This window comes from Tauraco erythrolophus, chromosome 5 (genome assembly GCF_009769465.1).
Source record: "Tauraco erythrolophus isolate bTauEry1 chromosome 5, bTauEry1.pri, whole genome shotgun sequence".
Classification (NCBI taxonomy): domain Eukaryota; kingdom Metazoa; phylum Chordata; class Aves; order Musophagiformes; family Musophagidae; genus Tauraco; species Tauraco erythrolophus.
This window is the reverse complement of record NC_141469.1, coordinates 47,066,345-47,091,113: the sequence shown is the minus strand read 5'-3', so window position 1 is coordinate 47,091,113 and position 24,769 is coordinate 47,066,345. Positions and strand designations below refer to the sequence as shown.

Sequence of the window (24,769 nt, the reverse complement as noted above, 5' to 3'; positions counted from 1 at the left end):
TACCTGTGCACATCTCCCGTTGTAGCAAATGGGAATGACTTTTTTTATGTACATTAATTTAAGAACATTTTAAGATGTACAGAAAAGCAACACTGTATATTTTTCTTGATCAATTTGAAAAATTGATGAGAATAACGTAAAGAACGTTTTTATGTTACCAACATGAAGCTTCTTTCCATAAAGGTCAGTAGAACAGACATATGGGAATTCAAAGCCTTACTCTACAAACCTTTATTTCATGAGGACTTTAGTTCCGGAGCTGAAGGGACTAACTGTTAAAATGCATAAAGGTTTGTATTAACAGGCTGTAACAAAAATCTCACATCAGATCCCGTGTTTGACAGATGCAGGGTTTTCCTCCTCAGGGTAAATGGCAGGCCTGCTAAGCCTCCTTATAAAGGTACAGCATTGACCTGAAGAAAGGCTTCTGTAATTTCATGTAATTGCCCTCTGAATTTCTGTGGAATAGTGTGCTCCCAAGCATAGGAGCATGTGTAAATGAAAAATTGAAAAAAAAAAATGAAGAAGATTGGGCCAGGTGCTCTCAGTGACATCCATGCAGTGCCACGTAAAGCAATGGAGCTGCAGCAGAGAAGCTGAGAGAATTTGTCCTACTAATGGTGTGCAGGCCACAAACACTGTGTGAAGATGTCACTGGGACAAGCAATCTGACTGTGCTTGCTTTTTGCCTTCTGTGTATGTCTATGTTTGGGATACTGTTTTGAACAGAACAAGTAATACAGCATCGTTTTGTTGAACCAACAAGAAAATATATATAACCTCCTACAATGACCTTTTCTCCAAGAATTTTTGGCCAGAACTCTTCACTATTGGATGCGTAAAACAGGCTTCCAATTGATTAAAAAGCCAACTGAAACAGGCTTCATTTCAGACAGAGCACCACTCCTCATCCTGTTGGAAGTTGGTGAGATTTACAGGAGATGCTCCTCACTTGTGAGGATGTCTCACTTTACTTAAATGCCTATGTACGTATTAATAAAACTCACCCTGTGCACCCAGCTCTAACAGTCTTTTTGTTCAGAATAATGTTGTGTTTTACGTTTAAATGAACTGTCTTTGCTTGAAATTCCTCTAAGTAATTGTCCCAGTGATTTTATACGTGTATGCTTTCCTCATGTAAATTGCTATTTTAAATTTTCTATGTAAAAGAAAAAAAAATTGGAAATATTTTATTGTAAAGTGTTTTACTAAAGAGCCAGGCCACTATCCCACATCAAAATATATGTATTTTAAATTCAGATACTCTCTCCAAGATATAACCTTCAGAGCACCACTCTTAATTAAAAAAAAAGTAAATAATTGTAGGACTGTATTTTGCCACTCTTATTCATGTTAAATAGTGCCTTACTCACCAAGTAGTTACACTGAAGTTTGTGGGACTACTCTGAGATAACGTACTAGTAGCAGCTTTAGTAAGAGTGGCAGAAATCTGGCCTTTAGTGATGTAGTTTGCGATGAAATAATTGTATCATGGTTACAGATGTTTATGGTAAATTCTGAGAAAAGAGATTAGTGGTATGTGAAGCTTCAGGATATGAATAATTCTGTAATGAGGGTTTTAAGCTTGGTTAGTAGGAGACACAAGTTGTAGCAACTTGGGAAATATGGAGGGAAGTTTACAATTATAGGTTAGCTTATGACTTTGTTAAAACAATAGTATTTTTAGAGTCTGCTTAACACAATTATTATACTCTGAAATGAGAAATCATATGTATTCATTTATTGTCTGCAGATCACTTAGCCTTGTAATATTCATGATTGAAAAAGGAAGAGTGATGATGTGACGTACTAATGTAAATCGGTGGTTTAAAATGTCTGAATTATGCCAAACAAAAAAATCATCTGTGCCATTTGCGGTTTCCTAGTAATCTTTTACTGAGTACTTGGATTGGGATAAAGGGCTTGTACTATGCACTTTTTATTGACTTAACAGAATAAATATCAATCATTAGTAACCTTTTGTCTTTGTCTCTTAGTCTTTATATAAGATGTAGGACTGCACCAACTGATCAATTTCTAAAGTAATTTGAAATCATCCAAAAATAAGTTATCAGTAAAACCAGCACGTCATCTGTGTAACTTTTCAAACTTAAATTCTAACTTTTGTAATGGATGCTTGCCTTCTGTATGTGTCTCAAGCAAGTCAGAATTAATTATAAGCGGTTCCCAAAATTTAAGATATTTTGATGACCAACACAGACATCTCTGCCTTTTGCTCTTCAAAGTAGTCTTGCAACCTAGGAAGTCAGAAATAATACAGTAGAAGTAATGACAGAGGCCAAATATGCCAATTATGGTACTTCATTTTAGATCAAATCCTACTACTTTGGGATTTGCAGTCTATTTTCTAGTCCCAGTTCTTGGCAGCGTTGGACTCAGAGCTGCTCTGAGGAAGAAAGATCTGAGGCAGCATGTAAAAGTAGTAGAGACCTGCTGCTTCCTCACTGTTCCCGTGGAGTGCAGCCCTCTTCTTCCTCTGGCAAAAAAGCATGACATGCTGAGTACTGCCTCAGCAGCAGCTCAGATCCCATGTTAGGGATTCCTGTGATAATCCAAGGTAAAAAGGAAAACCCATGGGCAACATTAGGATTTTAAATAATACACAGATAATAATCCAGAGATAGTGGTAATAAACACCAGAGCATCAGAAACAAAATCTGAATTTATTTTTAGTAATAATCATCATAATAAAATAATAATAACTTAATAACAAATGCTTGAGGTAGTTGAGTCAATTTAGAAACTGTACGATCCTAATCAGAGACCATTAATGGCTGCTCATCAAGATTTACCCTTTTACTCGAACATGAGGTTATAAATAACCCCTAAAATAAAGCTAAACTTCCTATTTCAAACTTTACTTACAAGTACACTTGTTAAAATGTTTGCCAAGGATGCATACGCCTATTATGAAAACTCATGCAGAAAGGAAAATAGAAAAACTCACAAATTTAAATGATGTAGAATGGACCTGCAGGAGGCCTGGCTGTTCAAAACCACCAAGTAAGCAGAGAAGATCACTCTACCTCAAGGGCTGAAAAAAAATGTCTCTTATCTAGGATGTTTGGCAGAAACACATCAAATCATTGCATCGAAGTTTTCCATGAACATGAGGTGTGTTCCTTGCAAAAATGAACAATTTAAATTCTTTTCTCTTTCTACCCCTACTTGTTTGGTACCAGCCACCAGCCTACAGCACAATTCACTGCAAAGACGTGGACACTGGGGTGGGGAAAGCAGCTGATTGTCCCACAGTGAACCACAATCTCACTGCTTCAGCACAACTCTTCCTGGCTTCCAGGGAGTGACACTCACCAGCCTCAGCTGAAGATTTGTCTCCTCAAACGAGAATAACTGAACCTGTGTTAACTGAGCGTGTATCAAAATTATTGCCAACTCCCATCGCAGGCGCTTTGTGATTAAATACAGTAACCAGAAGAACCTGGCTTCCGCATTACCTTTTTAACATCTGCAGGTAAGAGCGTTGGTCAAAGAGGGAGTCCGATACAAATGTACTTCAATACATGACAATAAATATTAATTCATCATATATATCCAGCTTTTTAAAGATTTCACTCTTCTTGCTTGTATGGAAAGTGAACTTATAAAATATTTTATACAATGTTAATTGAAAATACAGCAGTAATTTCTTATCAAAGATCACAAGTAGCAAGCTTTAAAAAAAGAAACTTTTTCGTTGATGGATTTTGTTATTACTTCCTGCAAACTATAAATGAAACAGAAGAATACTTTCTGTGACTATGTAGTTTTCAGACTTACACCTGTTTTAAAATTTCTGAAGGTTATAAATTTCTTCTGATGCCAAAAATACTCTTAAAATGTAAGAGAAGACATTAGAACCAAGAAAATATGTTTCTTGAGCAGACGAACAAAAACAACCCCACCATTGTACAACATTCTGAAGGTCACAGCCATTGCTTCAATGTAAAAAGTAAATCTTAGAAAAGATGTAGGAGCTCAGTTTAGAGCAGAACTTGTAGATGAAATGATCAATGATAAACTGGATATGATTAGCAAGAAAATGATCCACCTAAGCCTCCACAGGGCTGGACATGTGCATGGAACACATCAAAATCTGCTTTGTTGTTGTGGTGATGGTGAGTAAAAATCCGATTTCTTCAGCTCTTCTAGTGATTTCATGCAGCCTGGTTTTCCATCCTCAGTTTCATATAGATGAAACAGAAAATCCAAATAATCACTTTTCCTGCTTCATCAAATATTAGCTTGCAATTTGAATCACAAGTGCAGCTTGCCTCTGACACTCCCTCTGGCTGGATGCTTCTGCTGGGATCCAGTATGTAGAGGGAAGAGATTAAGACAAATTTGCTTTTAGCTATTCTGTAACAGTGGATCAAATCTTCACCTTATTTTATGTAAACTCTAAGGCAATGGGACAACTCAGCTGAGTAAAACCCTTCAAAGAAGTCATGCTAGAAGACAATTTCCCTTCAATGGGGCTGTGATGAAAAGCAGTGTCTTATCTGGCTGGTCTCATTTCATTGCGTTGGTTTTAGAATTTAAGGCTTCCTTATTGTTTTATTGAAATGGCTGTTATGCCTGAGATGGCGCTCCTGTTAGCAGATGGAGTATGCTCCGTGTTCGGAAAAGCAACGCGGCTGCCCACAGTACTGCTTCTGCGGGAGCAGCTTTGATGTCTGGTGTACTGTGTGTGGCTTCCAGGAGAACATCGTAAGAGGGGGGGAAAAAAAAAGAAAAGAGGTATTTACTAAACAATAGATAAGGCCTTCAAATGTAATCGTGCCTGGGAGGAAGTGTGAATAATTTCTGTGTATACTGGGAGATTTAAATAATCTAATTAGAGGAAGGTCATATACTGGAAAACAAAACAGTGTTGTGCAGGAACTAAAAGAATAGGGCTTGAGAGGACATTCTCATCAGAGTTTTCAAGGCAGCCTTCTGATTTTTACACATTGTTTTAATCCTTCATGGCTTTTGGGTTTTATTTATATTGCAATATAGTCCACAAGTCCAGCTGAAATTATTGTCCAGATGTTCTGGGCCCTATACAAACAGGCACGTCGACCCCGACCAAAAGCTCACCGCACGTTGGGACAAATTTTACCAATAATTGCAGTTTGTGGTGCTGGTTGTCACTAACAAAACCATTGTATTAGATTAATGATAAGCTGTTTGGGCAACCTATGAGACCAAACAGCAAAGTCGAAGTTCAGGTGAGCCAGAGAGGTGGAGGTGAGAGGGCGTAAGCCGGGACGTGCCAGGCGGAAAATGCCTCTTGTAACAACTCGTAACGGTGACTCTGCACAATTGACTGTTGTGGTTGGCTCTCAGCACACGTAGGAGCTCAGGCGCTCGGCTGCCTGTGTCCAAAACCGGCGTATGGCTTCCTTTATGCAGCTGTTGGAGCCTTTTCCAGAGGAACACGCATGCCCAGTCCCACATGTCCCTGTGTAATCTCTTTAGCTGTGTCTCCTTCCTTCCTCTTAGTGTTGTAAACACAAAGCACGGATTCAAATATGGATCCAACCGGTCTGCAGGCCAGTCTTCTGGTCACTTTTGTGCCTCAGCCTGGGATTGTTGCCAAGGAGCTCAGATTTCCCTGTCACATGTGGGGTTGCCTCCTGGTTGTGCTGTGTCAAAAGTTCAAGAAAGGCTTGATGGACAATTGGTTGCTGCATCTGTGTCAGATGTCAGTGTCACAAACTGATTACACAAACACACCTGCCCTTAGTTAATGATCAGCTAAATGTGGTGGGGAATTAGTTTGACATTAAACACTCCCTAGATACGATGCAAACCGTCTTTCATATCCAGGGTTCCTTGCTTGCTTTTCTTCTCACCTCCAACATCAGGGTGCTGGCCAGGAGATTACACAATCACTTGCTCTTTCTTTTCTTCCCTCCCCTTCCCTCCGTCCTCCAAATCCTTCCTAAATCACAATTTCTCTCTTGCATAATGGAACAGCTTGTATATGAGAGGTGAAGAGTGCCCCCTCCACCCACGTTTGGCATTCAGATCGTCCTTCGCTCGGTGGATTCTGCAAAGGTGGAGATAAGGCCTTGGGCCTGCTCCTTTATTTTCCACAGAGAGGAGAACGTAAGATCTGATCTCCTGCTGGTACATGCTCTAGCCATTGAGCTGTTATATTAAAAAGACATTACCACTTTCCTTGGCCAAGTTTTTTGAATTAAGCAGTCTTAAATCTTTGGATTGCATGCAGCTTCATCCTGCTGGTGTCAGCCTTTGCCTGAGCACACATTAAAGGTCAGGTCTGTGAGAGCAAATAGCGAAGGGATTGTTCATTTTCAGGATCAGATCAAGTTTAGATACGAGGCAGGCAACGGAACTGCTCAGGCCAGATGAGACTGAGGCAGAAGATGTACCTTCAGGCACCTAAGGAAACGTATTGTCAAAACTTGAGTATCTTTTGATTTTACATACCTTTTGGAGTCCATCCCCTACGACTAGGTTATTGACTAGGGTATAAACTCTGTCCTATGTGTATCTGTGGACTAAAATTTACAAATATGTCTAAAAATGCCTATTCTCCTCAAGTAGGTGTGTATGAATTACAATAATCACCTTTATTGGACATGATGCTTCCATGAATTATAGTTCAGGCTGTTTAATGTCAGGGCCTAAGAAGACAATATTCTAGCAGGATGTGTAAGTGAGCAGTGCTCTCGGAAGTATAGATTACTTACAGTTAAATTATTATGCAAATGACAATCTTTAAAATGTGAAATCCTGGATGAACGGAACCGTGACTCATCAGTCCTACCAGCAGCTCACTCGATTTTCATTCCAAAATAACACATGCAGGAACTTAACTGAAAAAAAAAAAAGAACACCAAGACGAACCCTACAGGGAGACTTCTGACCCAGGCTGCAATGCACAAGGTTTACACCTGAAATCCCATTCCTTGTGTTATTTAAGTTACTCACCCTGCACTGCAAAAGGATTCACAGCCTACACTGAGCCTTCAAAAAACTGGAGCAGAACTCCCATTTTTATTTAAAAACATGGCCAGCAGTGGACTGGCCTCATCCGCTTGTAGCCGCCCAGGGCTGTGTTTCCCAAGTGGCGTGCCTCAGGAGGTATAATGGTGGGCCCTGAAGCCTCATATAAGCTTTATTGCCTCTGTGCAATGTTGTAAAAAATCCTATGTACTGGTAAACAATGGGTCTGCCTGAACAGAAAAACAAAGAAAACCCCACCTGGTCATTGAGAATTTATTCAGTAACGAGAGGGGAAACCCAATCTCCCTGCTCTTTTCATTCCATGACTTCGAACCCTGCATTTTTCCCATGCCAGCAGTGCCCTTGCCACCAGAGTGTAGGCAATAAGGAAACAAAATCAGTCCTTGTCATCCTTTCTGGGGAAGTTGTGCCGTTCTGCAGGAAAGAATCCGAGATCCACGTCCCAGCCAGGGGGTGCGACAGTGTAATCTATCAATGAAGGCCCTTTGCTAAGAGAAAACAGGGTGGGGTCCATTGCCTGCTCCAAAGTCTGTTCAGACGTTTGAAACAGCTCTCAAATCATAGACTACAACCTGGAACTTTCTCCTCCCAGGACAGGTCCATGATTACCAGACCCAAAAACTATTCCCTTTCTAGCTTCTTGGCAAACTGGCACGGTTTCAGGTGGAGAATTAGATCCCTGTGTTTCTTTATAACCCACCAGCCGCAGCACTCTCCTGAGACACGTATGCTCGAACCCCTCCAGCCCAGGAAGGCTCTGAAGCTCCTGCCCTCACTCTAAGCCAACACAGTAAGTAGGAGGTATTAGCTGACTCTGATGAACTACTGCCTACCCATGCATACGGGAGCTCCTTCGCACGAACGCGGCTTTGCACACAGTGACTGCCGCTGTTCAGAAAATCCCTTCTGTGTTTGCCAGGCACACACTAAGCACACTCACCACACCAACCAACACCCGTCGGGCACCGTGGAAAGGATCTGGAGTGGATTCGCCTTGCCAAGAGAGCAACAGGCACATACAGAGGGACCAGGTGAAGTTCTTAATAGTACAAACGTGTGCACTCACGGCTATGCTGAGACCTGAGGAAAGAGACGGGTTTTGAAGATGATGGTATAGATAAGATTGACTCAGTGGTAAGCACTGGCCGAGCTTCTATTTGCTTTGCCTAGGCTTCCCTGGAAAAAAGGATGTGTTCAAAATTGAGACATCTGTGCAAATTAGCAATGAGACAATGCATTACCTGTTTTTACTTCAGGGTAAACACGGTGAACCCTGCACCTTTGCCAGGCAGCTCTTTGGCTAACCGCACTGCCTCCGCTAGGATCCTGCGCTGGGATTGCAAACCTCAGTAGGCTCTTTCAGTAGAAATACACGTATTTTACAGTACCATTTCCAAAGGACCAGTGAGTGTTACAGTATGTACTCACTAAAACAGGCACAGATTAGTCTAAGGAAAGACTGGATCCTCCAGAGTAAAATATAAACCAGGAACATGGTTCCAATTACTTTTTTATATATTTTATCATCTATGGGTGAAAATGCCATATAAGAACAAGGCAATAATTTATTGGCATTGCTAACAAGGACATACATACATTATCCACCTAATTTGGCAACTATTCAAAAGAGAAGTTGTAATCTGTTAAAAGGATAAATGACTGCAGTATTGCGGATACAGAAAAAAAACCCAACAGCTTCTAGGAAGTACATAGTAAGTGAACATGGATGCAATGGAGAAAAGCTGGCAGATTTCTCACAGTTTTTCTGCTCTCCAGGTCAGATGAAGTGTACCGATAGCCTATCACATCTGTGCAGAAGGCAAGGTTAGTATCAGAGACCTTTGTACAACTAGGTCAGAGATCCCTTGGCAGTGCCGCGATCACAAGGGCAAGAGAGTGCAAGCTCCTTCTATTTCCTTACTCTGGCAATGTTTGCAACCTGGACTTTATGCCGTACTTTTCTGTTACCTATGCACATTTCCAGCCACGCATCTTTGTTGAGACAACTCTACACTACAGGAGAGAGAACGAGTACTTAGTTCTGTGTTTCAAAGTAAACATAGCTGAAGGACCAAAAATTACTCACAGGCCTATTTAACCACCAAAGCTCATTTCTCTTAAACAAACACCTCTTTTTCTTTTCTCCTTTAATTCCCTTCCTCATCCCTGGGGGAGTAAGCGGGGGTGAGTGAGCGGCTGTGTGGAGTTTAGTTGCTGGAGCAGCATAAGCCGCGACACACCCCAAGGCAGGAGAAGAGGGAGACCGTTCAGCGGGGCACCCTGCTGAGCTGCCTCATCCCGCCGGCGGCACCTGAACCCTGGGAGCCCAGGCTGGCACGTCCATCCAGAGGTGTCCGGGGGCACGGGCAGCGCCGGCGGCAGGGCGTGCAGGAGCGCGCTCCCCACGGCGCCGTCCCGGTCACCATCGCCTCGGAGGACGCGACAGCCTGGGGACCCTTCCCGCGGCTGTCTGGTGGGCCACTGCAGCCCAGACCCCTCTCCCACAAAGAGGGAGCCACATCAGCCACCGGTCCAGTCACCGTGACGCAAAAACAATCCAAAGCAAAACGAGGGCAACGAGCTGTAAAAAACCCCAAACTGACGCATGGGGAAGGAGGCCCCCGCCGCGCGGCCCGGCCCGAGAGCAGTGGGCGCCCCGAGGCGCCGCTCTCCGTCCCCCAGGGCTGAGGGAAGCCACTGCGGCCGCGCCCGCCAGGCCCGGGTCCCAGCTGGGCCGTGCAGGCCCCGGCCGTGCAGACCCCAGCCGCGCCCGGGGGGCCCCGAGGCCCATCACCGCCCCTTCGCGGCGGGGCCGGGTGTGGCCTCCGCGGCCGCCGGCGGCGGCGCCTGAGGTGTCCCGCGCCCATTCGCCGGCAGCGCGGCGGGGCGGGGTGGCGGCGAGGCGGGCGGGCTACGCGCCGGCCTCCGCCCCCGGGGGAAAGGAGGAGCCGGGGCCGGCCGCGCTTGGCGTCCCGTGGATGAAACAGCCGCCCCAGCGCGGCGGCCCTTTAAATAGCTCCCGCTGCCACCGTGCTGCTCGCAGCGGAGCGTCGTCCCGAGCATCCTCGCTGTAGCGCTCCAGCTCGATCCGCGGCGCTGGGGTAGGACCGCGCCCGCCCGCAGTGAGTCTTCGCTGTAGCTTCCGTGCTGGCCGCGCTTCCCCCCGCTGCCTTCCCTGGGCGCTCTCCGCGGCGGTGGCGGCGGCCCTTCCCGCCGGCTGCTTCCCCCGGAGCGTGGGGCCGGGTCGCGGCCGGGGAGCCCCTCTCCGCCGCGGCCGGCGGGAGCCTTTCGCTGGGCTCCCGGGGGTGGAACGCGCGGGAGTCGGCCCTAGCGGGGAGCGGGGTCGGTTCCCGGCCCTCCGCGGGGAGGAGGCGGGGGCTGCGGCCTCCGCGCCGGCGGCGCCGTTCCTGGCCGAGGGGCTGCGGGGCGGGGGTCGGGCCCGGCCCGGGGGTCCAGGCCGAGCGTGGCCCGGCGCGGCTCTGCCCGCCGCGGGGCTGCGCCGGCCCCGGCCGCTGTGCGCTGCCCGCGGCCGTGGTCTCTGCTCGTGCCTGGGGCTGTCGTGGCTTCGGCGGCTCCTCGGCCCGAGGGGTGGTGCTGGCGCTGGGCAGGCTGCACAGCGGCCGCGGGAAGCGCTTCCTCCGTGTCTGTGAGTGCGGGCGCTGCTGGAGCGGGGCGGGCTCCGAAGCCTTCCCGGGCGGGAGACAGGATACCTCATTTCAAGAGGTCGGCTGTAGGAAAAGCTTTCTCTCTGTAGCAGCGTAATAAAGTCTTAAATCGTTTATTCTTTTATTTCCTTGAACTGTTGGCTAGTGTTTTAATTTGTAACTCCCGATTCTCCTTTTTCCCTCTCCCCTTAATAGAGCAATCATGTTTGAAATTAAGAAGATTTGCTGCATTGGTGCTGGTTATGTCGGTGGGCCAACCTGTAGTGTTATTGCGCAGATGTGTCCCAATATCAAAGTTACTGTTGTGGATGTCAATGAGGCCAGAATCAATGCCTGGAATTCAGATACGCTCCCAATCTATGAGGTAGATGTGTCTCAGAGTTGTCTCTTCTTCCAGCCAGTGTTGCCATTGCTTCCCTCCCACCACATGGCGTTTCCACATGGCCCGCTTCTGAAGCTTCATAAGTATAATACAGTGATGTCCTTCAAAAAGTGTTCTGCAACAGCTGCTTGTCACTACTGCTCATTAAACCAATTTTTTGAAAAACCTGCCTGTACTAGACACAGTAAGGATTATATATGAAAGGCCTAGTAAGAAAAATGTAATTGTATATCTAATCATAGAATGGTTAGGGTTGGGAGGGACCTCAAAGATCGTCTAGTTCCAAACCCCTGCTATGGGCAGGGAAACCCTCCACTACACCAGGTTGCCCAAAGCCTCATCCAGCTCGGCCTTGAACACTTCCAGGGATGAGACATCTACAGCTTCTCTGGGCAACCTGTTCCAGTGCCTCACCACCATCTGAGTGAAGTTTTTTTTTCTTATATCTAATCTAAATCTGCTCTCTTTCAGTTTAAAGTCATTGCCCTCTGTTCTATCACTATATGCCCTTGAAAAAGTGCCTCTCCAGCTTTCCTGTAGGCCCCCTTAAGTACTAATGAATTGTGCTAAATCATGCTGACTTTCTTTCAGGACCCAAGTTAATTGTAACATAGTCCTCTTACTTGCTTTTAGATGTTATCTCTGTTGTAGCACAATATGAATGTGTAATACTGTGTGGTAAGCTTTATTCCCATTCCGAGTACTGCCAAAATCCAATCTGTGCTGCTCATCTTAACCATGTTGTAAGATGAGGACAGTCATGGTCCTGATTCACTTGTACAATAAACCTCTAGTCTGGCCTGGAAAGACTAGGCCAGACTAAAGTGATTTTTAAATGCATGACACTGTTGCTCCTTTGCTGCCAAAGGACTTTAATTTGAAAGTAGAAAACATTTTTCTTTTTTATTTCTCTTAGCACTTAATATTTTTTGTGTTTTCACCGTTAAAGAATAGAGCTTTCTTCTATCCTTCATTTTTTTTGAGATATAGTTTTCAGGGGTTTGAGTTCTCTTCTTTAATGTGAATAAAAACTTATCTTCACTTGGCTCCCAAAGACAAAGGATATTGCCTGGTATTAACAGTTAATTTCTTTTTATTTTCTGTAAGAATTCTTCTGAATCCTGACTGTGCTGTAACACTAACTGTGCTGTAACACAAATATAGTTTTTTTTCCTCTTAAAACAAAACATATACTGTGACTCTTTAAGTGAAGATGAATAGACCTCCTTTGTCATACATATTCAAATGAAAATGTCTGTAATGCTCAGATTAGCAGGTGAGACATGAATAAAGATCATGAAAGCAAGTACTTTGTTTTATACTTAACACTGAATGAGTTAAAGTAGAGCTAGTCTTGGCATGTTTTTTATAAAAAAAACCCCAACAAACTCATAACATCTGTTTCCTGGAATGGTGTCCTTTGCTTAGAAAGAATGTGTAAAAACTGCCAAGAATTAGTTCAGACAGTTGTAAAATTGAGTCATTGCACAGTGGGGTTTTTTGTATTTTTTCTTCTGGGTTTTTTCTTTCCAGTGTCAGAAATTGTCTAGTGGTCTGCCTTTCTGTTTACATCCTAGTAAGACCATAGTTGGAACATTTGATGGGTTGTAACACGTTATTCGGCCTGTGCTGACCTTTGTTTTCTTTTTAAGTAGGTAGTTGGTATAAAGTGAGACAGCGAAAATATCTTGCATAAGAAAGCTTCTGCTTTGTTTTCTGCTCTCGCTCTCCTTTCAGTGAACCTTTGCCTTTCTGGCACTTACTCAAACAGCTCATGTCATGATAGGCGTCTCTCAAGTTGGAGATCTGATTGCCAGGTTACAGTGTATGACTTTATTTTTCAAACAAAAAGTAAAGGCTTCTCTTATCTTCAACAACTATATCTTAGCTAAATCATTTTGTAGACGGTTCTAGTACGGAGGGTTGCTCATATACACATGGTCTGCTGCTCCTCTTGTCTGAGCAGAGGTGTTAGGAAGGGGAAGCTTTGGCACAGTATGTGACTCTTGAAAGAATCTTCTCAAATTGTGCCTGTGATTCTTCCATGCTGCAGGTGCGGTGCCATAAGCTTAATCTAGTCCAAACATGAGTGGTTGCCAAAAGGAGTGGTCTTTATCTCCTGTGGTCTCTACCTTTCTTTCACTGAATCTGGGCTTGCTAATTTGGTGAAAGACTTCTTTGTGGGATTTCTGGTGCTGAATCAGTTTTAGATCTGATGTTGTGGAGATCATGGAAGGTGTAGCTGAGGGAAGAGGAGGGTTGAGACCTCTTTTGTTTGCAGCCTAGGGAATGTTGCAAGACTTTACTTCTGGAATCTACTTAACATCATTTATTTAATTGTGGCTCATGGTAATAGAATTGAGGATGGGAATAACTGGAGCCTAAAATCTATTGTGAAAATAACAATTCAGTGTCGCTGAAAGTTTCAAGACAGCATTTTAAGTGTTTTGAATAAGAAAGCCCTTTATTTTTTTATTATATAAATCTAAAGAAGCTTTACTTTACATCTGGCAGACTAAAAACAGTCCACATGGAGGAAAAAAAAGTCTTGCTGTATCTGAAATGATATGCTTTTTGTTTGGGCAGGTTACTGTTCTGACTGCATTAACCTTAACTGGTTTTTTTTTTCTGCTTTTTTTTCAGCCAGGGTTAAAAGAAGTGGTAGAATCCTGTCGAGGAAGAAACCTTTTCTTTTCCACCGGTATTGATGATGCCATTAGAGAAGCTGATCTTGTATTTATTTCTGTAAGTTTAGGGGGAAAAGGTGGCTATGTGTGTTTGTCTTTTTTTTACTGTTTTTATCAAATCATTATGTTGCTCTTATGTTAGGAAGAGGCCTTTGTTTTGTTACATAGATTCAGTTAGGAATGTCATGTTAACTGTGTGTCACAGTTTTCTCCTTGTCTTTCTGTGTACTGTGGGGAAAAAGTATTAAGTAAGCTTTCAGGTTTTTTTCTGTTTCTCATAGCCAATAGGATGTTTGACAAACAAACAGGCTGTCAGTCAAAATGAAGATGTTTAGCTTCATTAGAGGTGTGGGGTCTTAGAGCTGAATATAGTGCAGATCTGTCATTGCCATGTGCTACTGAAATCTGTGGGACTTATTAAATAATATTGATATGGTTCCGAGATAGGGATGCAAAGTCATATACTGATTATTGGGTTACGAAGATGATGCTTTAATATTTTCTAGCTTTAGTATTCCTGAGCTGTTGACACCATTAGGAAGAGCATCTACTCAAGCATACACAGTGTGTGTGTGACCTTTTGTAATCTAGAGGGTAGTTCACGATGCAGAATCCAAAAGAACTGGTTGCTGTTCATCTTAGTAGGCCACAGCTGGGTTATTTTTGTTACTTAAGTCCTCTTTTCTTGAGAGCTCCGCTTCGTTAGGGCACCTCAGTACAGAGCTCTGTTTCTGATAATATTTTTCTCCATTCATTAAGTCTAAACTGAATGCTCCTTGGCTGGATGACTGTCACTAATACAGCTCATATATTGCCACCTGTCCTTGGTTTAAAACATGCCGTTGTTTTACATGTTGTTGCCATTTCTTCATTCAGTTTGTAATGAAAAGGACCCTCTGTCTTACTCTAAATGACGTGTTTTCCCTCATGTTGCCTTTTCTGTGTACTTCAGTAAAGCAGATTCCACTGCAAAGTGGATTTAAACCACAACTGCTTTACTAGCTGCAAGATTCTTACATGAATTTTTGTGCTTCAGATGTGAGACAGGAAACAAAAGGTGGCTGGCTGTAATCATGAAGAAATTACAGGTGTTTCCAGAATAAGACTAAGTTTCACTGAAGCCTGCAAAGCTGCTGTGAATTGCTCTTGTTTAAAGTCTGTTTGAGTAGACACCAGTGAGCTTTCTTTAGAAGACAAAACGGGTGATTGGGAAAGCCAATAGCGGTTCATCTGATATGGTAACTAGAGTAATTCTGGGGTAGAAGCAACCTGGACTCTGGGAAGGGAAATGTCTGTCATCCTTAACCATTTCACTTTGTCAGTAGCTCTTGTGTTAAGAGAGGTGCAATGTTTCTTCCCCCTCCATGTATTTGTAACTAGGTTAACACTCCGACAAAGACCTATGGCATGGGAAAAGGCCGAGCAGCTGATCTGAAATACATTGAAGCTTGTGCTAGGCGAATTGTACAAAACTCAAACGGCTATAAAATTGTCACTGAGAAAAGCACGGTTCCAGTACGTGCCGCGGAGAGCATTCGTCGAATATTTGATGCTAATACTAAGCCTAACTTGGATTTACAGGTAAGCATAGTCTTTGAGCTGTGTATTTAAAGGCTGGTTGATGCTTTTGGCTTTCATCTGTTGTTTGTTTCTGTGCCTGTAGGTGCTGTCTAACCCAGAGTTCCTTGCAGAAGGAACAGCTATCAAGGACCTGAAGAACCCAGACAGAGTACTTATTGGTGGAGATGATTCTCCAGAGGGACAGAAAGCTGTCCGTGCTCTTTGTGCAGTTTATGAGCACTGGGTGCCCAAAGAAAAAATCCTCACAACCAATACCTGGTCATCAGAACTTTCTAAACTGGTTAGTGTTACTCACTGCTGTTGTCTGCAATGAGCAAAGGGTCTAAGTGAAACAAAGCTCAGAAGCAGAAGTTCACTGACACTAAGTGATGCAGCTAGGAAAGACAGATGAGGCTGGGAGGACCCAGTATGTGTGTCAAAGGATATTAATATTTTCTAATTATCTCAGTTGAGCTAATAGATTATATCAGCTTTCCATTAAATCCTTTTCTCACTTTTATTGCTGTGTTAGTTATTACTAAAAGTAAACCTCCAGTGCTGCAGAAACTAGGTACTGTAACAAAACATGTCAAACTCTGCAAGTTAAGCATTGCATTATTTTACTTGGACCCTATTAACTGGCATTTATGTATCAAACTAGCTTTATTACCGTTTTGTGTCTCAACAGAGTTACTTCGGTACTAAAGTAATCCTTCCAGTAGTAACTCCCTTCCCTATGCTGGCATCTTGGTTTCTAGAAGAATCAAGTTCTTGTTACTATGTTTTTTACTTACAGGCAGCTAATGCTTTCCTTGCCCAAAGAATCAGCAGCATTAACTCAATCAGTGCTCTGTGTGAAGCTACAGGAGCAGATGTTGAAGAAGTAGCAAGAGCTATTGGAACAGACCAAAGAATTGGAAACAAGTTTCTCAAAGCCAGTGTTGGTAAATGAAAAATCTTTCTTTTTCCTCCTTCTGGGCTTCTTTTTAATAGTGCAGTAGATCTACTAGTAGTGTTTTGAAGTGAGTGATCTGATGCTCTAAAGTCTTCTACAGCATGAATGTGTGAAAGTATTGCTGTAGAGTACTAGCATTCATCAGTTTTTCTGGTAAAATGTCTAGGACTGAGGTTGCTTTAGACCCAGGCAATCTGAAATCCAAGAGTTCAGAGTGCATGTTTTTTTCTGCCTGGAACAGTGGAAAGAAAACTTGCAGCTTTATTGTTCTGAAGTGTCACTGATGATAGTGCTCTCAAGATGTGTTCTCAATTGTAACTGCTGCAATTTTGTTTGGGAGTTACTGCCAGAGGCCTGAGGAAGGGGATGCCTCTAGGTCAGAATGTGTGATGGCAACTTTTAATGTGTAGTTTAGAAACTAGTGAATTCAGTTTAGATTTACTAGGGAGTAAGATGTGATAAAGTGGCGATCAGGGCAACAAACTTTACGGAACAAGACTAAAGCCTATCAGTATGGCTACAGCCTTCGTCCTAGAAAGAGAAAGAATGACTTTAAAATAACCTTACAAAAAAAACCCCCACCCGTCCTAGTATCTATGCAAGAGTGAAAAGTAGATAGCAAATACATTACCAAAATTTGCATTAGTTTGTTATAATTCCTTCTAGAATGTTTTGCTTCTGGGACTCTGAGCGAAGTTCTAGGTGTCAAGGATCCCTCAATTATCTTAGTTCTCCCTTAGTCAGCTGTGGTGATCTTTGGTTCTTGGCAATGATTAGATATCCATTTGGGGGTGGGGGAGGAAAGAATCTAATCTTAATATACTTGTTCTGAGAGATATTCCTCTAAATCTCTAGGGCAGGGGAAGAGACCAAATGCAGGAGCTTGTCCACCCGCTTGTACTAATAAAAACTAGGAATCTGAGACTAGGTTGAAACCTCCATTGACTTCAGTGGGATCTGAAGCAGAGTTTAGGGCTCCTGACAAAGTAGATGCAGGAGTTGGATTTTTGGGACATTCTTAAGGTGATCAGTTGCTAGTAGTGAAATACTGGGGAAAATTAGAATACTGACTATGTCAATGATTGCTAAAAACTATTTGGTTCCAAAGATTGGGTTAGAATAGTATCTTAGTAACCTGTAAAATAACCACTTTGTTTTTCAGGATTTGGAGGTAGCTGTTTTCAGAAGGATGTCTTGAATTTAGTGTACCTCTGTGAGGCACTGAACTTACCTGAAGTAGCCCGCTACTGGCAACAGGTACAAGTTCTTCACTATTTTTTTTTTTGAGGGGGTGGTGTTTCTTCAGCATTCAGTTTCCAGGCATTGAGCTTTTGAGCATTGTCAACATATAACCTATGTTTCAGCTTCAAGGAGCAGACACCTTAACACTAATCACATTTGTATTTTAGAGCCCTCAGCCTAAAACTGGCATTTTATACTCATGGGTGTTTAGGCTTTCTTAGGGTGAATTAAGTTGTCTGGATTGGGAAGTTATCTAGAAGTAGCTGTAGAAAATGTGAAGTATGAGCATGTCTGGACTCTTGTACTTGGTTATATCTGTCCACTTTGAATTCAGAGCTTATGACCTTGTCCTCAGGGTTTGATTTTACAGTTCCTTTTCTGAAAGAACTCAGCGAAACTTGCTATTATTTTAAGTAAACATGGATGCTTCTGTTCCCAATGATTCCTGACATTAACCAGGGAAGATGTGAATGCTCTCAGGCCTAGCACCAGTGCAGCAATACCAAGATGCTCAGTCTGTACTTGCAAGTGTTTCCCTGTTAACCAATGAAAACACCTCACTCCTCTTCCCAGTCCCGACTGAGGAAACAGGTTTGACATATGTGGTATGGTCAGAAGAGCTCTGGCTTATTGTCCTGATGTAGGCTGTGGTGATCAAGTCCGAGGCTCCCTAGCAGATGCCCCTGAAATACCGAACACAATTTGCTTGTCTTGTTAACAGCTTTCCTTTTTCTAAGTCTTCCTCTTGGCTGGGCTTTTCCCACCCCCCCCTCACTTTTCTCCATCCTAGTCTGCCAAATAAACAACCTGCCCATAATTATTTTTCCATCATTGGTCAGTTGTGCCACATCCATACTGAAGCCCAGTATGATGGTCATTGTGGCCACGTGGTACTGTTGATGGGGTTATCTAGGCTCTGTTGGCTTTGCAAGGTTCTGTTCTCCAAAAAGTCCCTAATGTTCCCTTCCAATTATCTGAAGCTTGGTTATGGAGGAGTTTAGTGAGATCCAGCCACTTGTAAAACTCATTCACATGTCACAGTGCTATCTGTGACTTTTGTCAGCTTCTTACATTAACTGTGATGTCCAGGAGCTTTCTATATCCTGTTTAGGTAGTTTAACCTCCAGCCAGGGCTGGGTCAGCAGCCTAGTTACTTGCCTGCAACTCTCTTACATCAGTTGCTTGGGACAAGGAAGACTTGGGGTTTATGCTGTCTGCCTCTGAAGAGGTTCTTCAGATTGACATCTTCCTTAGAAAGTGCACTTCATTAAGATAGTGTAGTCCATAGTGGAGAGGCTTGCAATCCCATCAGTGAAGCTGAGACTGCTATACTGCATAGATCTTGTGCAAGCATGCAGGAGAGGTTTGGTTCAGTGTAGGACTTGGATGCATTAGGCACAATAGGAAAGAGAAGGAGCCCTAGGTTCTGACACATGCTTTGAGAACTACTGCTTTTCCTCAGTATAAGATGTAAGCAAATAACAAGCAATCCCTGGAGCATCAGGAGCTGCAGGAACGAACCATGTTACCTCAGTGATAATCTGATGAATAGGAGAAAATTACTACTGTCTTGAAAGAGACAAATTGGTTTGGCACTGTCCTTTGAGATCACAAGGGTCCTTCTCAAAATGCAATGCACTTGGTATCTTGGCAACCTAAAGGTGTAGGAACACTTACGGTTTGCTCTGTGTGGAGGCGTTTTTCTGTTTAACAAAAGCCTAAAAGGTTGCATTGTTAATGTAAACAAAATAGCTTAAAGTGTTTTTAATGCTTTTATGCTATCTTACTCTAAGAGCAATTCTTTGCAGCATTTCTATATGGCTTATTAAGCTGTGAGCAAATCAGATAGTAAGAACAGCTGCCGCAGAGTTAGGATAAGGTAAAGTGCTATGTTCATATAGTGCAACCCCTTTCTTGCACCTCCTGCTTCCTCAGAGCACTGTCGTCTCACAGAGGTTTATCTGTCCCAGCCCACACTGGTCAAGTCATGTCACACACACACACGTGTGTACCTGTATAAGCAACTGTGTGAACCCCTTTGTGGCCTGAGCACTGCGCTGTCAGCAGCTCATCCCAGTGCATGCAGATGGGAGACCTCAGGCAAGTCTGAGGACAGGATCCAAATTCTGGAGGATATGCCGATCAGAGCAGCCCCAGAATACTAACTTTTATTCTTTCTGGCCTTTATACACGGCAGGGCTCTCTAATATCGAAATCTGCTTTGCTTGAAAACACACCTGCAGAAAGAAAAGCATCCCTCTTACCCTGTCAACTGTTACCTTTATGTTCCCCATCACTACCTTGTTGAATTGCATAAATCTCACTGCTTTTATTTTTCTTCCTCAAACCTGGTCACCAGTATCTTTCTACTGTATAGTTTATACCTTATGTTTCAGAGGCTGCTGCTGTTAATTCTTGATTTGGGTTGAAAGTCTCAAAACCGAGAGAGGTGTAGTTCTTTTCAGTCCACAGTGAACACTGACTAGGTGGGGGATCCTGCCTTTCCCATTCTACTAGTGATTCAGTGCCCTCTGTGTTAAGGGCTGGAGATCAAAGTATGAAGCAGGCTGGAGGAGAGTGCAGGAACAATCAGAGTGACTGAACCCACTTTCATGTAATAACAAAAGTGAGGCACTTAAAAATCTGGTTTAACCACCCCAGTTTTGTGTACTGAAATCTGTTAGTGTGGATTAAAAAGGCTAAAAATGTTCTCATGGTTGTTATACATGGCATGAAAGGAAGTGTAGGTCTGGTGATGGGATGTCCATGTGACATCAAGTACTCCAGCACTGAAATTGCTTTCCTTGTTTCTGCCTAGAATGCAGTCAGTTGTAGATTAAAAAAGCAATCTGAAAAATATCCCAGCCTTTGAACTAGATAATGCATGATAGTACGTGTGTTTATACATCTGCAATCACTGATTAAAATAGGATTTGTCTCAGAATTTGATAAATTGACTAAGTTTATCTTTGGATTACTTATGATACTGGGTAAAAATCCTTAGCATGCTCTTTTAAGCCTCTGTTAAGCTTGTGTGTGGGTAGCTTGGCTTGATTGTTAATAGAATCTGTTTATAGCTTAAAATGGCTCCCTTCTGTACCATCATGATCTATATAATTTCAGGTAATAGACATGAATGACTATCAGAGAAGAAGATTTGCTTCTCGTATTATTGACAGCTTGTTCAATACTGTCACTGATAAGAAGATTGCTATTTTAGGGTTCGCATTCAAAAAGGATACTGGAGACACGAGGTAAGAAAGAGAATTCAGTTCACCAACATGGATTCCCTACACTTGTCACCAGCTAAATCCTCCGATTGAATTGTGTTAATAAAAGTAGATCAGATATGGGACCCTTAACCTCTTGTTTTTTAATAAGGATTAGTCTTTCTTAAATGGGTGAGACAATTGATTCTTGACCTCTACAACATACCTGGATCATTCAGAAGCTAGAGCAAATAACTAGTCCTTATTAACTTGCATAAGCAGAGATAGATCTTGACAGAGTCCTTCCATTCTCCACAGAAAAGAACGCACATGTTTTTGCTACTGGTTCTAAACATGAAGCCAAAGTTTCAGCTTTGTTTCCCAGAGATGCTTAATTCTGCTATCCTGTAAATCTCAGACTTGATGCAGCTCTTGCCAGCTGCAGTTTGTAGGGAATACTTATAAGCTTGATGCCTTATTAATTATGGCAAATAGGAGTCCTGGGGCCTAGTATCTCTCTTGCATGATTCAGCAAAAGAGATGTAAGCTTGTTTTTCATATTGCTCTCCTTGATGTCCCTCAAGATTTCAAGTTTGCTGCTAGCATGGATTACCACTAAGCTGTTTAATGTAAAACTGGTATAAAAGCTCTGGCATTGTGTATTGTGACACTGGAAGACTTTCATTACTTAGAACATGCCATCTGGTTCTCTAACTGATTGATTCACTTCCCTAGAGAGTCATCCAGTATTTACATTAGCAAGTATTTAATGGATGAAGGAGCAAAGCTCCATATCTATGATCCTAAAGTACCTAAGGAACAAATTATCTTGGATCTCTCACATCCGGGTGTCTCAGAAGATAACCAAGGTAAGAATGCTCATATAAAGCTTATTTTCCCCCTTCCCTACCCACTCTATTCTCAAAATACACAAGGTCTGTTTAAATACTATAAATTAATTTTCACTGTGGCAATGATGTGCTGTTGCCTACACTTTATTAGAGGATTGTCGTAGCTCAAAGGATTACTGTAACTCTTGCCCTTTTCCTTTTCGTAGCTTTTATCTATAAATGCTAATTCTGTACTATTGTGTATTCCTTCTGATAAGTATTCATTTAAATGCAGGCAAAGAATTTTCTCCCTACCTTATATAATTAAAAGGGGGAGAAAGAATGTCTAGAAGTAGGAGAGACTAGTTAGTGTTGTTCTGTCAGCTCCTTTGTGTCCCGAGTCCTATCTTGCCTTAATTCTTGTGTGCATATCTAAAATAGAAATACAGAAAGAATTCTGGAATTCACTGTAGAGCATTCTCCCCTCTGCCATATCACTTCCAAATTCATTTCTTCCCTTAAATTCAAGAAGCCTTTAAAGTAATTATCTATGACTAGAAATTTCTCAGGGAGAAGCAGGGGGTATTTGGGACTCTTGTTTTCCTCCCTTATTGGAGTGGGTGAGAACGGAGATGACGAAGGGGGGAGAGGGATATATCAGGCTTCTAGAGGTGAAGAGAATGGAGGAAAATGAGCTGTGACGAAGGGTGTATGTTATTTGACATGCCCTTGAATGAGAGGGGAATGGAAGGGTTGCCTCTAGGCAGCTGCTGAGGCAGCCAAAGGATGAAGGCAGCTCCTAGTGAGCCGTGTGTATTTTCTGTAGTGTGAACTGAGTGTTAAATAGGAACTGTGATGTGCTGCTGGTGTACAGGCAGTGACCTTTGTTGAGAGCTGGCATTTGAACACTCCACAGTAACTTCTAATTCTAGAGATGTTCTTGACTGTTTAAATCAAATTTGAATGCTTAACTTTAAACACTTGAGTGCCCTGACTCTATTCAGATGTCAGGTACAAGCTGCTTTCACTTAAACAAGTGAAATCAAAGTGACAAATGTATTGATGGAAAACATCTCTAGGTGAGTGACTTGAAACTTCTTGTTTGTGTAGGGCAAGGAAGGAGACTCATTCGCCAAGAGTGCACCAGATTGATGCTAAAGATGTGTGCAGAATAAAACTTTTCTTTTCCTTCTGTTACAGTGTCTCGGTTGGTCACTGTAAGTAAAGATCCCTACGAAGCCTGTGATGGAGCTCATGCCCTGGTAATTTGCACTGAATGGGACATGTTTAAGGTAAATGTTATCTTCAATTTAAACTAAAGAAAAAAAGAGGGACTGTTATGCTTTTTAATTATTCTATCTGCTTTAATTGCCCTTTACAGGAGTTGGATTATGAACGTATTCATAAGAAGATGCTGAAGCCTGCATTTATCTTTGATGGTAGGAGAGTCCTGGATGACCTTCACAATGAGCTGCAAGTCATTGGCTTTCAGGTAATCAGCTGGGTGATGCTGCTGTTTGTTTCTTTTGTTTTGCTCTCTTCCTGCTTGCTCTCTCTACTCTGCAATGACTGAGTAGCAAGGGGGAAAAAAAAACTCTTTGGGTGAGGATTTAAACCTAAACTCATCTAAACTTGAGTCTTTTCACTAGTGCTGTCCTCCATTACCTCACTATTATCACAGACTGATGCCCTGTTAAAATCCAAGGGACATCAGACTATGCCATCAACATTTGGCAGTATAAGCATGCCTTGAAGTACTTCTAGCATAGACAGGATTTGACTAATACTAAAATTGCTAAATGCCTGAATAATCTGATAGAAGCATCTCAGCCAGACATGATCAGAACAAAATCTACGAGCCAGATCAGATGCATGTTTCAGCTGTTTCATTCTGTGTGCTCTTGAGTACTGTGAATGGCTGTAGGCTTGCTTTCTTGATGTTTTTTCCCCCCGTTTAAACTACATGCAGTTATCTACACTATTTGTGAACAGCCTTGTATAAATTGATTTAACCAGTCAATTGAAGCTGTTATGGGCAAATATGGTACATACAGCTCACATGACTGGTTAAACAGCTTTTTTTCAGAGTTAATTCAGATGTCTGTTTAGAATATATTAATCAGATTTCTGGTAGATTTAAATAGTTGAAGTATTTTGTCTTTTAGTGCTTTGCAGCTGACAGACACTACTTAAGAGGAAAAAGCTACAGCTCTCCTTATTTACTGGGTGTCTGAACTGGTTTGCTAGTTGTTGTTTTGTCCTCTACAAGCTCTGTCCTTGGCGATTTATGTTAGTCTGAGCTAGAAATTAGGGGAACCTGTCTCACTCTTTGAATTTTGCAGTACCTGGCTTGTGTGTGTTGGTTTAGTTAAATGCTTTCTCTTGCATAGAGTTGGCTGCCTTTAGCGTTTCAGAGTTGTATTGTTTCAAAAACAAACCGCTGCATTAAGGAGGGGAGAAAGCTGCTTCTATCCTAATTTACTAGAGATACATTTTTAGACAAAGGAGGCCAAACCCCCATTTTCTGAATAACCAGAAACATTTTAATGTTTGTACTGATAGTCCTATGGAAGCTGAGACACATGAATGTTCAAATTAGCAAGATGCAGCTTAAAATAGGCAAAGCAGACACCTGTGAAAGGCCATTTTTAAAAACACTTTGTAACTCCAATCCCAGAAACTGTCCCTGGGCCCACTGCGCTTTGCGGCTTTTATTACTCTAGTGTTCATGAAATGTAGTCGTGGTCCTGGATTTAACTTGTAGATTCTTCATAGGCTTACATGGTTCTGTTAGCTTGCCACACTCGTTAAATGTGTTTTCTCTTTCAGATTGAAACAATTGGGAAGAAGGTGTCAGCCAAAAGAATTCCTTTTGCTTCTTCATGTGAAATTCCGAAGTTCAGCCTGCAAGACCCACCTGTCAAAAAGCCTAGAGTATAATATTTAATAGGTACTGAAGGAATTCTGTGGACCTTTAGTGATAATAACTGTAAGCCTATGCTTTTTTAAGGAAAGATATTTTTCATAAACTAAAAACCAATTTTACACTAGAAATGGTACCTGGTACATGTGAATTCAGTCTATTTTCAAATTTCTATTTTTATAGCAATTTTTTTGGTTACTGAAGATGGTACAAACCTCTTTTTAATAATGAATCATCTTTTAAGAGGAAAAGTTACCTTCAAACTGCAGATTTCTGCTTCCAGAAATGTTCTGAAGCTGCACTTTAAGTGTTTC

The 24,769-nt window shown here is 42.3% G+C and overlaps 1 protein-coding gene across 2 annotated transcripts; it reads left to right on the top strand.

Moving 5' to 3' along the window:
• The first annotated feature begins 10,869 nt into the window (after positions 1-10,869).
• On the top strand, positions 10,870-24,489 carry UGDH (UDP-glucose 6-dehydrogenase). Of its 2 annotated transcripts, XM_009982293.2 has the most exons (11): positions 10,870-11,031; positions 13,693-13,794; positions 15,117-15,317; positions 15,400-15,597; positions 16,093-16,240; positions 17,414-17,508; positions 20,617-20,747; positions 21,438-21,571; positions 22,733-22,824; positions 22,914-23,024; positions 24,362-24,489. In XM_009982293.2, exons 1-11 carry the CDS (start codon positions 10,870-10,872, stop codon positions 24,470-24,472), a joined length of 1,485 nt encoding a protein of 494 aa, XP_009980595.1. In that variant the 3' UTR covers positions 24,473-24,489. The 2 variants fall into 2 exon arrangements, with proteins under 2 accessions (XP_009980595.1, XP_009980596.1); XM_009982294.2 differs by lacking the exon at positions 15,117-15,317.
• The last annotated feature ends 280 nt before the right edge of the window (positions 24,490-24,769 follow it).